The 12,898-nt window shown below is 39.9% G+C and overlaps 1 protein-coding gene across 1 annotated transcript; it reads right to left on the minus strand.

The window, feature by feature from the left end:
- Nucleotides 1-3,779: 3,779 nt before the first annotated feature.
- LOC145689803 (histone-lysine N-methyltransferase SETMAR-like) lies at nucleotides 3,780-4,598 on the minus strand. Its single transcript, XM_081764008.1, has one exon. The coding sequence runs from the start codon at nucleotides 4,596-4,598 to the stop codon at nucleotides 3,780-3,782; it is 819 nt and encodes a 272-aa protein (XP_081620134.1).
- Between the last annotated feature and the right edge of the window lie 8,300 nt (nucleotides 4,599-12,898).

Raw genomic sequence — 12,898 nt, forward strand, 5'->3', positions numbered from 1 at the left:
TTTTCCTGGTGATGCACATTTATATCAAATTGAAATTAAGAAAATTCAGCTCGATGTACTCATTAATCTTTCGAATAAAACTAAACCTCCTTCTTTCCTTATGATACGAATTTCAATCATAATAAACTGATTAACACTCAGATCGACCCAATCGCTAACTATGCTCAAAATTTTTTTAAAACTTAACAAACGTTTTCTCATTTTACTGGTTCTACGAAGAAAGGTAAAAAACATATTTGAAAAATTTTGTCCCTAACAAAATAAAAAGTGTGGAGAAAATAACACCTAACCACTTATTTTTACTGAAGAAAGGTTTGTATACCGAGTTCTCCCTCCCGAAGATAATTGATTTCTGAGATACTCCGTATCTGATATAACCCTTTTCAGCCTTCACGATACGCATATTTTAGTAAAAGTGACATGAGAGAAATCCTGCCTGAACCAAGTCACATGTTTAAAAATTAGATTCGAGCACCCTAGTCGCCTTCCCGTGTTGGTAACAAAGAACTTCGATGTCATTTTCACATATTGAAAAAATACAGAAATTCCCCTTTTTCGCTTCTTAAAAGCAGAATTTACTAAAATGCTGCAGCACGTGACTACTTATTTTTAATGACAAATACACTTACCGAGTTTCATCGTCATAATGTGACTGCTTCAGTCCGTCTGCATCAGATAACTTCTTTCTTTTCGCTATTTCATACATATTTCAGTTCAAAAATTCGTGTAATACACACAAGACAAAACATCAAATATTTTTTCTCTCAAACGATAGATACTTGTTCTGAAAGGGAAACGATTGGATTTGTTTCTAAGCTGCAGACAATAAACCAAAAAAGTTGTTGCCAGATTGTTGCTATTTTACAAAAGCATATATGGATGGGGAGAATAAATGGAAAGAGAAGACAAGGAAGGAGCAAACAGGAGAAAAGTAGAAAAAAGCGATAGAAAATAAGAAAAGCATAAAATTCTGTAAAAAGAATATGCGTTAAATAAATAAGCATGGCAATGTCTCCTTTTCTTTGCGCCAGCTTTATTATTATTATTATTATTATTATTATTATTATTATTATTATTATTATTATTATTATTATTATTATTATTAATAATATTAATATTATTATTAATAATAATAATATTATTTCTGTTAAAACCAGAGCTTGCCATTTCAGTGTGGTTACTTTCGACTGTCACTTCATTGGAACCTGGTGATGAATAACCATTCTGATTTATTTCCGGCTTAATGCCTCCCCTCCTGTGGGGTATGTCCAGTTCTTGGCAACCGACCGGAGCCGGCTAAGAGCGTAAAGATATTAGCGGCACTACAAAGCGCTTCAGAATCATCTCAATTAAAACATGCAGCCTCCCTGAAGAACAAACGCGATCAATCGACAATGAAACGATCTGACCGAATTTTGATAAAAAAAATTGATTCGATATGTCAATATGCTTGGCAATCAAACGATCTGGATCAATTCCAATCGAATTTGCTTACATCGGGTGGGGGATAAGAGGTCAGTGGTTCTAAACATGGCATATTTCTTTAGATTGAAACATTAACACCCACTTCCTACCTAGTAGTGCAGTTCTCTGCTGATAATCACTCAAATAACGACAAATTTCCTTTCATTCAAATGTTTCCTCCGTCCTTTAACAATAATGTCTTTAATCACAGCCGTTTCCCCTTTCACAATACATGTTTTTTTATAACATTTCTTGCATACTTTACTACAAGCCATGTTAAATAGACCCGAAGGCTTTAGAATTATTTTTTCTTTATCCCTTGGACAAAGCAGTGTTCCACAATCTTTTCTTACTTGGGGCATACGAATATTATCCATGATTCAACACGGCAAACCAAAATTCGATTCCTCTCAAAAGCTTATTATGTGACACTATTAACATGAACGTGTATTGTAAGTCATAAATCTATATTATTATCAGTAGTAGTAGTTCTTGTTGCAGTAATAATAGTAGTATTAAACGCGAAACGTGAATTTATTATTAATTTATGAAAGAGAACTATAGTTTATAATGACAGATGAGTAAAATAGATTTAAACTCCATACATGAAGCCAGTCTACTGGTATTTCTATTATTATCATTATTAAAGCACAAGTGGAGCTTTTAATTTGATAGTTGAGCCTGTCTAACTGCATTCAGACGAGTGATATGATCCGTGGAAGAATAGGTGACAATGCATGTCTCACTGCTTCATTCACATACTTGGATCTCTCTATTTTCTCTATTTCTTGTAATTTCAGAGATTGAGAAACCCATTTCATAGAAATATATAATTGAAAATGAACTCGGTGACCGATTGTATCACAAGGGAAGAATTTTTGAAATTCTCTAGTAACTGAACCATAGGCATGGATAACATTTCAACTAATGTATGGTTCCTTGATTTTTATCAGTCCGCCTACCTTACATTGATATGCAATTATATACAACAATTAGTACATTGATAAAGTATTCTTCTCTATTTCGAAGTGAAAAAGTTTAACTTTTGCCGGTTGGACTTACCTTACGAGCTGCCTCTGGTTATAATTAGTTCTATGTACGTTTTCCGAAACACGTAATGATCATTTATAAACTTTCTTTACGAGAGTAGTCCCAACACTTTGTTCCAACAACTTACCGAATGCAAAACTGTAACTACGGCAAAATAATAATAACTTCACAATTATTTTTTTAAAAAATAGGTCAAAGTTCGCCTCATACCTTTCTCCTTCTTGACGCACACCGATTGCGTAACACAGGAGTAGAGGAAGAAATTTTGAGAATAGCTAAATATTGTACAGATTAATATTGCCTAAGGTACGTGTTGACGACCTCGATTGATTCAGAATTAACTAAATAATATACTAGTATAATTGTCAAACAACATATAGCTTCAGTATTGAAACTCTTTCTGGTAAAAATGCTAATAAAATTATTATTCAGCTTTGTAGACTATATAGTAATAAGTTGTGTTTTGCTCTTTCCGATTTACCCTCCTCAAAGCTGATGATATAGTTGTCTTATGTTCTCCAAAGTTGATGGTCTAAATAGAACATTTAAAATGTATATTTAAAGTTCATGTTGCCCAATTCAGAGTGAACTTTGTTACAAAAAAAGAAATAATACATTTAATCCTCCTAAGCAAAGTTATTTGAGAGTTCTCTACTTCGTTAAGACTGGAGGGGTCTGCCCCGTATTATGAACAGTGGAGGGGCTCGGACCCCAAAGCCCCATAGAGTCGGCGCCTATAAATAATGATAATACCTTACTACAGTGGTACTCAGAAGTCTTGCTGAAAAAATATACACTCGTGAGAAAATAATAATAATAATAATATTGAAAATGTCTGAATTCATAGCTGTATCTGAAGTCAGTCAAATGGCAGAGGAGGACATGAAGTATGTAAGGTTACGAAGGGGAGACAGATAAACAGAGTTGGGAACCAGACTTCTAAACTCATCATTGTCTAAAACTATTCCTTTACACGATATATCTGGTGTAGTAAAAAGTAATCCATGATTTTGGCATGACATTGAAGGCTTGACTTACCATAGTTAGAATGATCCGATTTAGGTCCCATATGCGCCGTTTTCTTCGATAATGTGTTGCCATTTGGAAGGTAATATCATGATGCCCTTCTCATAGAAGTCCTTGTCCCTAGTGGCAAAAATTGAGACAGTTGATTTTCACAAGCCTCTCTTGAAGCGACTTTTTCACCAGCAAACGTGTTCCCCCTGGAAAGGAACAGATGGTAATCACTCAGTGCCAGGTCCGGACTATAAGGTGGATGCAATACAACCTCCCAACCAAGCTCCCGGAGCTTCTGGCCCAGTCACTATCGATGTGTGTGGCCTGGCGTTGTCCTGGTGGAACACAATGCCTCTTCTATTGGCGAAAGCTGACCGCTTCTGGGCGATTGCTGTCTTCAGACGGTCCAATTGTTGACAGTACAGTTCCGAGTTAAGGGTTTGGCCGTATGCGAGCAGCTCATAGTAGATAATTCCCTGCCAATCCCACCAAACACACAGCAAAACCTTCCTGGCCGTTAATCCTGGCTTGTTCACCGTTTGCGGCGGCTCACGGCGCTTCGACCACGACCGTCTTCGCGTGACGTTGTCGTAAGTGATCCACATTTCATCGCCAGTCACCAACCACTTCACAAATGGGTCGATTTTATTGCGATTCAGCAGCGATTCGCAGATGGAAATTCGGTCCATGAGATTTTTTTGTGTTAACTCATGTGGCACCCATACATCAAGCTTCTTTTTGTATCCAGATTTATGCAAATGGTTCCACACTGTTTTTCGTGCAATGTTTAGCTCTTGGGCAATCGACACAGTGTTTACATGACGGTTGGACGCGACAATGTCCATGATTTTATCGACATTTTCGACACTTGGCCTTCCAGTGCATGGTGCATCTTTGACGTCAAAATTACCGGAACGGAATCGACGAAACGAACATTGCGCGTGATTGGCTTCTACAGTATCAGGACCATAAACACTATTCACATTTGCAGCCGCCTGACTTGCGTTTTCGCCTTTATCGAAGAAAAACTGTAAAATGTAGCGTATTTTCTCTTTGTTAGTGTCCATTTTGACTCGCGCTCACACAACACTGAGTCAACTCATCACAACTATCTGAACAGTGTTTGTAGTACGCAATCTCATCGTTTGAACGCCATCTCTTTGAACCCGATCGGACTTATACAACGCGAGATACAGATCCCTGAAGCCATCTATTGGCAAAATAATGCATTACTTTTTACTACACCAGATATTTTATATAAATGAGTGATTCGTAATTGTGCATTAGGATCCAAGGTTACATTTTCACTTCAAAGAAAATAATGTCGTAATCACAGGACTGGATTAAAGGTGATTAAGGGGTTATAGCCCCGGGCCTCCAGGTGGGCATGGACTTCCACTCTGATCAAGATCTCAACTGACTATCTTAAAAAATCATGAATATGCAATCATCATCATCAGCATAAAATAAAATGTAATCAAAACCATGAGACATTCCTTTAACTTTCGTACTGTACTTAAACGAAATGTACTAGGTGAAGTCAGCAGGGATCACATATTTTTTCTAGACCCGGGCCTCCAGATATGTTAATCCGGATCTACGAGATCATTATTGTTAACAGACTTCAAGCCAATCCATAAATGCAATTTTGACTCCAGTGGCTCCAGTATAATCGAGAACTAATACAGTAAAAGTTTTTGACCAGATACAATGATGCATTAAAGCACCGATGACAGTTGGATAGATTTAACTTTGGGGTATAGTGATTGAGGCGTTTAGTTACAATATGGATTTCAGTATAGAGTGCGTATCAATAGCAAGCCAATATGAAAGTGAACTTCCAGCTTAATCTACGATCTGAACGATATGAGATCTTATCAATAATCGAACCCTCGTCTCTCGCAACAAAGACGCTTATGCTAAGTATATAAGCACGAGGATCTGTGTTTCATTACAACTGTGATCCATGGAGAAGTGCTTGCCTCCAGAGCAAGTTCAAGTAGTGGTTTGATTTCCATTGCAGTAAGAGATTCCCTGTCATATAGCCTCAGAGCTGAATAAAGTTGATGTCCAGTCATTCAGTCAATCAATTGAAAATGCAGATGTCAAATACGCTTTTTCGTGTATATTTTTAGTTCGTACTATTTTAATACTATGATTAATGCATAACACGTTCAGCCCGACATCTGACAGTAATGAAGAAGCTGTGGTTTATGAAAACTCCGATGTGAGCCACCGGTGGCAAATACCATACTTCCTTCAGTATGTTCAATATATACAATTAACACAGTGCAATAACATAGAAAGTCTGAAGCACCGTTCTATTTTATATAACTGAAAGATTGTTTATTATTAGTTTAAGTATTGAGTGTAATTTTTAATATTCGCACGACATCACAAAGTGATTGAAACCATAATATGGTGAATCAATGTCCTACAGTTTAATCTTCGCTGTCATTTTCTATTTTACCCCAGTTAATCTAGATAAAAGCAGATCTAGGTAAAATATGTTTATCACGTTCATCCGCACGTCCGCAACCTGTGGTACACGATCTTCATTCGTGGCTATAATTTGCCTTTGAGCTTTTAGTTAGAAAAGTAAAACAGTGTTTGGACTTTCTATGTTATTGCACTGTGTTAAGTGTATACTGTATATTGAATACGATATTTTGAATACGGTGAAGGAAGAATGGATGCATCACCGGTGGCTTACGTCGGGAGTTCGTAAAGCATAGCTTCTTCATTACAGTCAGATGTTGGGTTGAACGTGTTACACATATTTCTTCCTTTCTGCAAACATAATTCAACCTGTGACACCTTGTCAGTTTAATGTAGCTACTGTCATTAGGAACATACACAGGAATTCATTTCGACTGGTCTGAAGTTTTTCGGGTAGGTCCAAATTCAATATGAAAACAAATTGAATCAGTCATTTCGAAAAGGCCAGATGTCCACCAAAGTAAATTGCTGAGGAGAAAGAAAAAACTTTGGGTTGCAAACTCGACCTGTACAACATGTAGCATCGATGATAGTGAGGCAATAGGGTAGGATATGTAACAATGTGATCATACAATTTGGCTTTTCACAAGGGATGCGTGTTTCTTGGCGCACATCTCGAATTTGCACCAAAATGAAAATGTGGTAGGGAAGGACATATGGCTTTTTTGCAATGACTGATTCAATTATATTCAAGTTTGTAAAATTACCTCTGAAATTAGGCTAAATTTACCAAAAAAAAATTGTCGGGATTTCGGGGGTCGAACCCTACAGCATCCACACCAACGTATGTCTCTAATTGTTACTGATCGTCAGTTGATAAGTGGTCAATTGCTTAGAAGTTTTCTAGAGAATTATAAGCCTTCACTTATATATGATTAAAATAATACGAAATTTAACTTTTAAGACAAATGAACAAGGTCTTTGCAGAGGAACCAATAAGTGGGCCACAACAATAATCTTGATTTTATACATTAAAATAGCTACTTTATGTGATAAATAATTTTCCAATATCTAAAGATATGTGTGAGTTAAGCATGAAAGGATGTATCATTTTCTCTCTTTTCCATATAGCTATAAACTGATTGAGATCAAACAATTGTTATTTTCTGCTTCTTAAAATGTCATTCATAATACACAATGTCATCCACGCGCGTTTTTGCCGTTCATCAGTGCGGTTGAAAGGAGAACACTTTCGCAGCGCCAATTGTGCGTAAATGTATAGTCCTGTTAATGGGTGTGAAATTCCATGGGTCTTATGCAGAGACGTTCTGATGCGTCATCACTGCCATACTAAAGAATTCGACTAACATATGTTTCATGCAGTAGTCAGATCTTTCGTATTTTGCAAATAAGAAATTAAAAAGACTCTGCATAAGGCGGTAGTATACTGTCGTAATACTAAATCTCAGAGTTGATTTGATTATTATATTCTACTCTACTTCTCTTTTCAATTACATCAGTTTTCTTTTAATCCTTTCCACTTTTTGTTCATAACCAAAATTCGTGGCAGGACATGTTCCACTATCCTTCCTGGCTACGTCTCCGTGTTAAAAGTCCATTCTCTTTCTATGGAAGCTAAATGAAATATTATTCGTGCTTTAGAGGGATTTATATTGTTAGAACTTGGCAACACTACATAAATTTGTTTTGTTTCAATGTTTTGTTAGTGTTTATTTGAAGCACTGGACTTTTTGAAATAAATACACGAAGACGTTGTGAGCTTCGACTGAGTGTACTTCTGTGCTAGGTCTACAGCTGATTTTGAGTGCTCTTTAGTTTCGTTGTTCTCACATTATAGTGTCTTTGACTTGTGTTCTCTTCCTTTTATTTACTACGTGTGTGGTGCATTAGTGCAAGGTTTTTTTTTTTTTTCACTTTCGTCGCTGCCAAATATGGCAGCCTCCTCTGACGGACATGTGCTCCAATCAACTAAGATGGATACTTCATCATCTACTAATTCTACTACTCATATAACAACTGTGCCCTATGCACACACTACCAACAACAGTTATAAAAATCACCATCTAGGACCTTATGTCGTCCACGTGTCCTCCACGTCTGCCTTGGGCAAACAACATCCTATGAAGTTAGGTCGACTCTTATATAATAACAATCTTACAGATGTCACAGATATTCGCACTCTTGGCCCCCAGGGTTTAAAGGTCTTTTTTCGAACTGGCAAAGCAGCCAACGATTTCCTACAACATCCTTTATTAGCGGCACATAATTGGCGTGCTTATATTCCGAATTACGCCGTTTCATGTCAGGGTATCTTACGAGGAGTCGATCCGTCCTTAACGGACGATGAACTCATCACTGCGTTACGCAGTAGCGCTCCAATCTTACATGTTCGCCGTATGTTTCGTAAACGTTCTTCGTCTGATGTTTCTACAGTTCCCCCTACCTCTGACTCTTCTTTACCTCCAACCTCCGATTCTCCACCTTCTGTTACGGATTCTTCCATCCCCACCGGCACAATCGTAGTCACTTTTGATGCCAACACTCTCCCCTCCCATTGCAACCTTTTCTATTTTCACCTTCCCGTCGAAACATATATTCCGAGACTCAAGCAATGTACTAACTGCCTTTTTTACGGCCATTTTAAGCAGGCCTGTCGTGGTAAACAATCTTGTGTTAGGTGCGGCCTACCCGGCCACCCCTTTTCCTCCTGCTCTGCACCTCCCAAATGTAAGCACTGTGCTGGTGACCACGTGGCTACCTTCCCTCAGTGTCCTGAACGCCTTATACAAATTCAAATTAATACTCTGATGGCTACAGAACATCTATCCTATACCGATGCCAAACGACGCTATTTAACCACGACCCCTGCACAGCGCTCCTTACAGGGAGATCCACTTCCCCATTCTACTTCGTCCTCCCTTGCCAATTCTAGCTTTACTCCGTCCTCTATCCCTACCTCCGCTTCCTTTTCATATTCAGCTGTTACTTCTCGGCCTTCCACTTCTCATTCTCCTTCCTCTCCTACCGGTGTTAGAAAAAAGCGCTCTCTCAGTCCTCACTCTTCGCCTTCTTTTTCTGCCCGTCCCCCACCTCTTCCAACTGACCGATCCCCTTTAGCATTTTCTCCCCTTCCCAGTACTGTCACAGCTTTTCAGAAACCGTCAAATGCGGCAGATCCTATACCTTCTTTTTCCTCCGCTGTTTCGTCCATCCTTTCTATTTTAGAAAAATCGCAACATAAATTTTCTCCTCCCGACTATAAATCTTGCATCACCATACTCAAGCTATTACAATCACATTCACTATAAAATCATCTGGTTCCTGCTTTTCTACTCTCTTACAATGGAACATGAGGAGTTCTCGCAGTAAAATGTATGCCTTACATCACCTCATATCTCTATTTCATCCGTCTTTTCTCTTACTCCAAGAAACCTGGCTTACAGATTCCTACCGTTTTAACACCCCTTCCTACCATTGGCTTCATGATGTTCGCCCAGACGGTCGAGGGGGACTCTCTCTCGGCATTCATCATTCTTTACCTTACGTACTACACCCTCCTCCCATCCAATACCCAGAAGTTCAATGTCAAATGGTCACCGTTCACTCTCTCACCCTGGTTAACCTCTACATTCCTCCTCACGTTCACCTTCCTGATCATCTCTGGCTCTATCTTTTTAATTTCCTTACTCCTCCCTGGATTGTGGGTGGCGACGTAAATTGTAATCACCCGTTCTGGGGGGCTCCTTTTTCCAACCCCGCTGGCTCTGCCCTGTATCGTCTACTTCCCACCTTACCCTGTACTCTTCTGAATACTGGTACTCCTACGCGTCTTCCCCGTCCCCGTGAACTTCCTACCGCACCTGATCTCACCTTTTGTTCTCCAGCTTACTCTAGCCACCTTACATGGACTGTTACTTCCGATCCCTATGGCAGTGATCACTTTCCCATCATTTTACATAACTCTACTTCTCCTTCCTTTTCATCCTCCTCCTCTATAGGTCGCCCATATTCTACTAACCTCGATTGGTCTCTTTATTCTTCCTGCTTTGCCCATTTCTCTCCCCCTCCCTCGTCTAGTGATCCTCTCCATCTTCACACTGCATTTTGTTCTCGCCTTTCTCAAGCAGTATCACACTCCCACCCTGATCCGTCTCCCTCCATTCGATCCTCTAATGTCCATTCGCCTTATCCTAAATGGTGGACTAGGGAATGTCAACAATGGATTTTCCGACGGCGTCAAGCCCTTAAAACATACCTCGCCACTCGTTCCTATTCCAATTTCCTGGTATATCAACAAACCCAAGCCACTACGACCCGTATTCTTCAACAAACCCGTCGTAATGCCTGGCGCCAATTTTGTTCCAACCTCCGTTATGGTTCCTCTTTATCCTCCATTTGGAAATTTTACCGCTCCCTTCGTAACAAGACATGTCGTCCTCCCTCTGGTGAATCTATTTCCTCTCCCTGGCTTCATCAATTCCATTCCCAGTTAGCACCATCCACATGTCTCTTCCCTCCTCTCTGGCTTTCACCTCTCTATTCTCCAGAACCATCAACCCCTATCCATCGTCCTTTCACTATGTCTGAACTTTCTCTCATCTTATCCCGCCTACCCAACTCCTCATCTGGCAAAGACGGTATACATTACCGCCACCTACAACATCTTCCTCCACTGTACCAGAACTTCCTACTCACCTTATATAATACTGTATGGTTTTCTGAACGAATTCCCCCTCAGTGGAAAGATTATGTCATTATCCCCATCCTCAAACCCACAAAACAACCAGGTATCGCTGAACATTATCGTCCTATTGCCCTCTCCTCATGTCTTTTAAAGGTCTTCGAACATCTTCTGAAACAACGCCTCCAATGGTTCTGTGAACACCACCTTTTATTTTACAAACAACAATACGGTTGTCGACTAGGCTCCAGTGTTTCTGACTGTCTGTCTGTTCTTATCTCTGATATTTGGCTTGCTTTTTCCCGTACCCAGTTTGTTTTTGCCGTATTTATTGATCTTTCTCAGGCTTATGACTCTGTTCCCCTTTATGATCTCATAGATATACTTTGGCAACAAGGCATCCCTTCGAAATATCTCCGCATCATTTACAACCTTCTGGTCCAACGTATTTTGTATCTTCGCCTCGGTTCCCAACTCTCTGAAGGTCGCACCACTTCTCAAGGTCTTCCTCAAGGTTCTGTATTATCTCCTCTTTTGTTCAATCTCTTTCTGGCCCCAATTCTTCGCCAAACCAGTAACACTGTCCGGGTTCTTTCCTATTGTGATGATTTAGTCTTCTATATTACTTCTCCCTCCCCACAACTAGCTATACCTCAACTCATTTCAGCTCTCACCACTTTCTCCACCTGGTGTTCTACACATGGCTTACGAATAAACTGGAACAAAACTTCCTTTCTAGTCTTTACTCGCAAACGCTCTCCCGCCCTACCCTCCCTTACTTTCACCGGTATCACTCTTCCTCGCCGTCTTTCAGTTAAATACCTTGGAATCGTTTTAGACTCTTCTTTACGTTGGACCCCCCATTATCATCTTCTACATCAAAAAACATCATCCTTCTTACGTTTAATTCGTTCTATTTCTACTTCTACTTGGTCTACAGATTTTCGTGTTCTTCTCCTGTTATATAAACAGGTTTACTTACCTATTTTAACGTATGGTGGTTTCTTTCTATCTCCATCTCCTTCTCGAGTCTTTCAAAAATTCCAATCCCTTCAATATACTACTCTCTGCCGTACACTTAGTCTCCCTATCACCACTGCTGCCACTGCGCTTTATTCTGAGACCCGAGTTCCACCTTTAGCAATTCACTTGAAACACCTCTCCGACAAATTCTGTCTTCAACGTTTCCAATTTACACGATCCTCTCTCCTCCCTAAACTCACTCTGCTTCGACACCTTCATACAGGCCGCAAACGTTCTCCATATCTCGCATCTCTCCCCTTCATATACTCCAGTTATCTAGATCTTGCACCACATCTATTACACATCCAGCGCACGTATACTCTCCCTTGCTACTTGCATGATTATCCAGTTCTTTCCCAATCCTTTTCTATAATTTTTCCCCAATACCCTTCTACCCAACTTATCCCTCCCGAAACTTACCAACATTGCTTTTCCTCATCCATTCCTCCTCTCCCACAGGACACTGTTCATTTGTACTGCGATGGTTCTGGCCAGGGCGTGCATTTGGGATCAGCCTTCTACGATTCCTCTCTTCAACAATGTTTCAGCTTTCAACTGCCCCATTATGTCTCTACCTTTCTCACTGAAGCTTATGCCTTGTTTGCGACTCTTCTTCATTCACTTCAGCATCAGTATACATCTATCTGTATCGCCACTGATTCTAAATCTCTCCTCCAATCCTTACAATCTTCCCCTTGGACCTCAAAATCCTCCTGGATTCTTTATGAAATCCGTTTTCTTGTATACCGCCGGACTTCCCTCAACTATACTACTTGCTTAATTTGGTCCAAAGGCCATGTCAACATCCTCGGGAATTCTCTTGCCGATGCCGCAGCCCGTTTCGGAGCCCTGCATGGCACTCCCATAGATCTTTCAGTCTCGCCTATTGACCTTTTTCCACGACTTATTACACTTCATTATCAACGCTGGACTGCTTATAATGCCTCCTGTACTAAGGCACGTTGGTACTGGCACCATCCTTGCTCTCTCCGCTCTCCATCTTGGTTTATTCAACATCCTTTCTCTCCCTCCTACCTCCATTTTCTGCTCCGTAACAGACTTCACATTCTGTATACTCCTCAACGCTTATATCTTCTCCGAAAACGTACCACTCCACTTTGTAATTGTGGTCTCGACACTGGCTCTATCGATCATCTTATTTTCTCTTGCCCTCTCTATCAACAATATCGCACGCCATTTCTC

The sequence above is a fragment of the Thermobia domestica genome, chromosome 7 (genome assembly GCF_964235325.1).
Source record: "Thermobia domestica chromosome 7, izTheDome1.hap1.1, whole genome shotgun sequence".
NCBI classification, from domain to species: Eukaryota; Metazoa; Arthropoda; class Insecta; order Zygentoma; family Lepismatidae; genus Thermobia; species Thermobia domestica.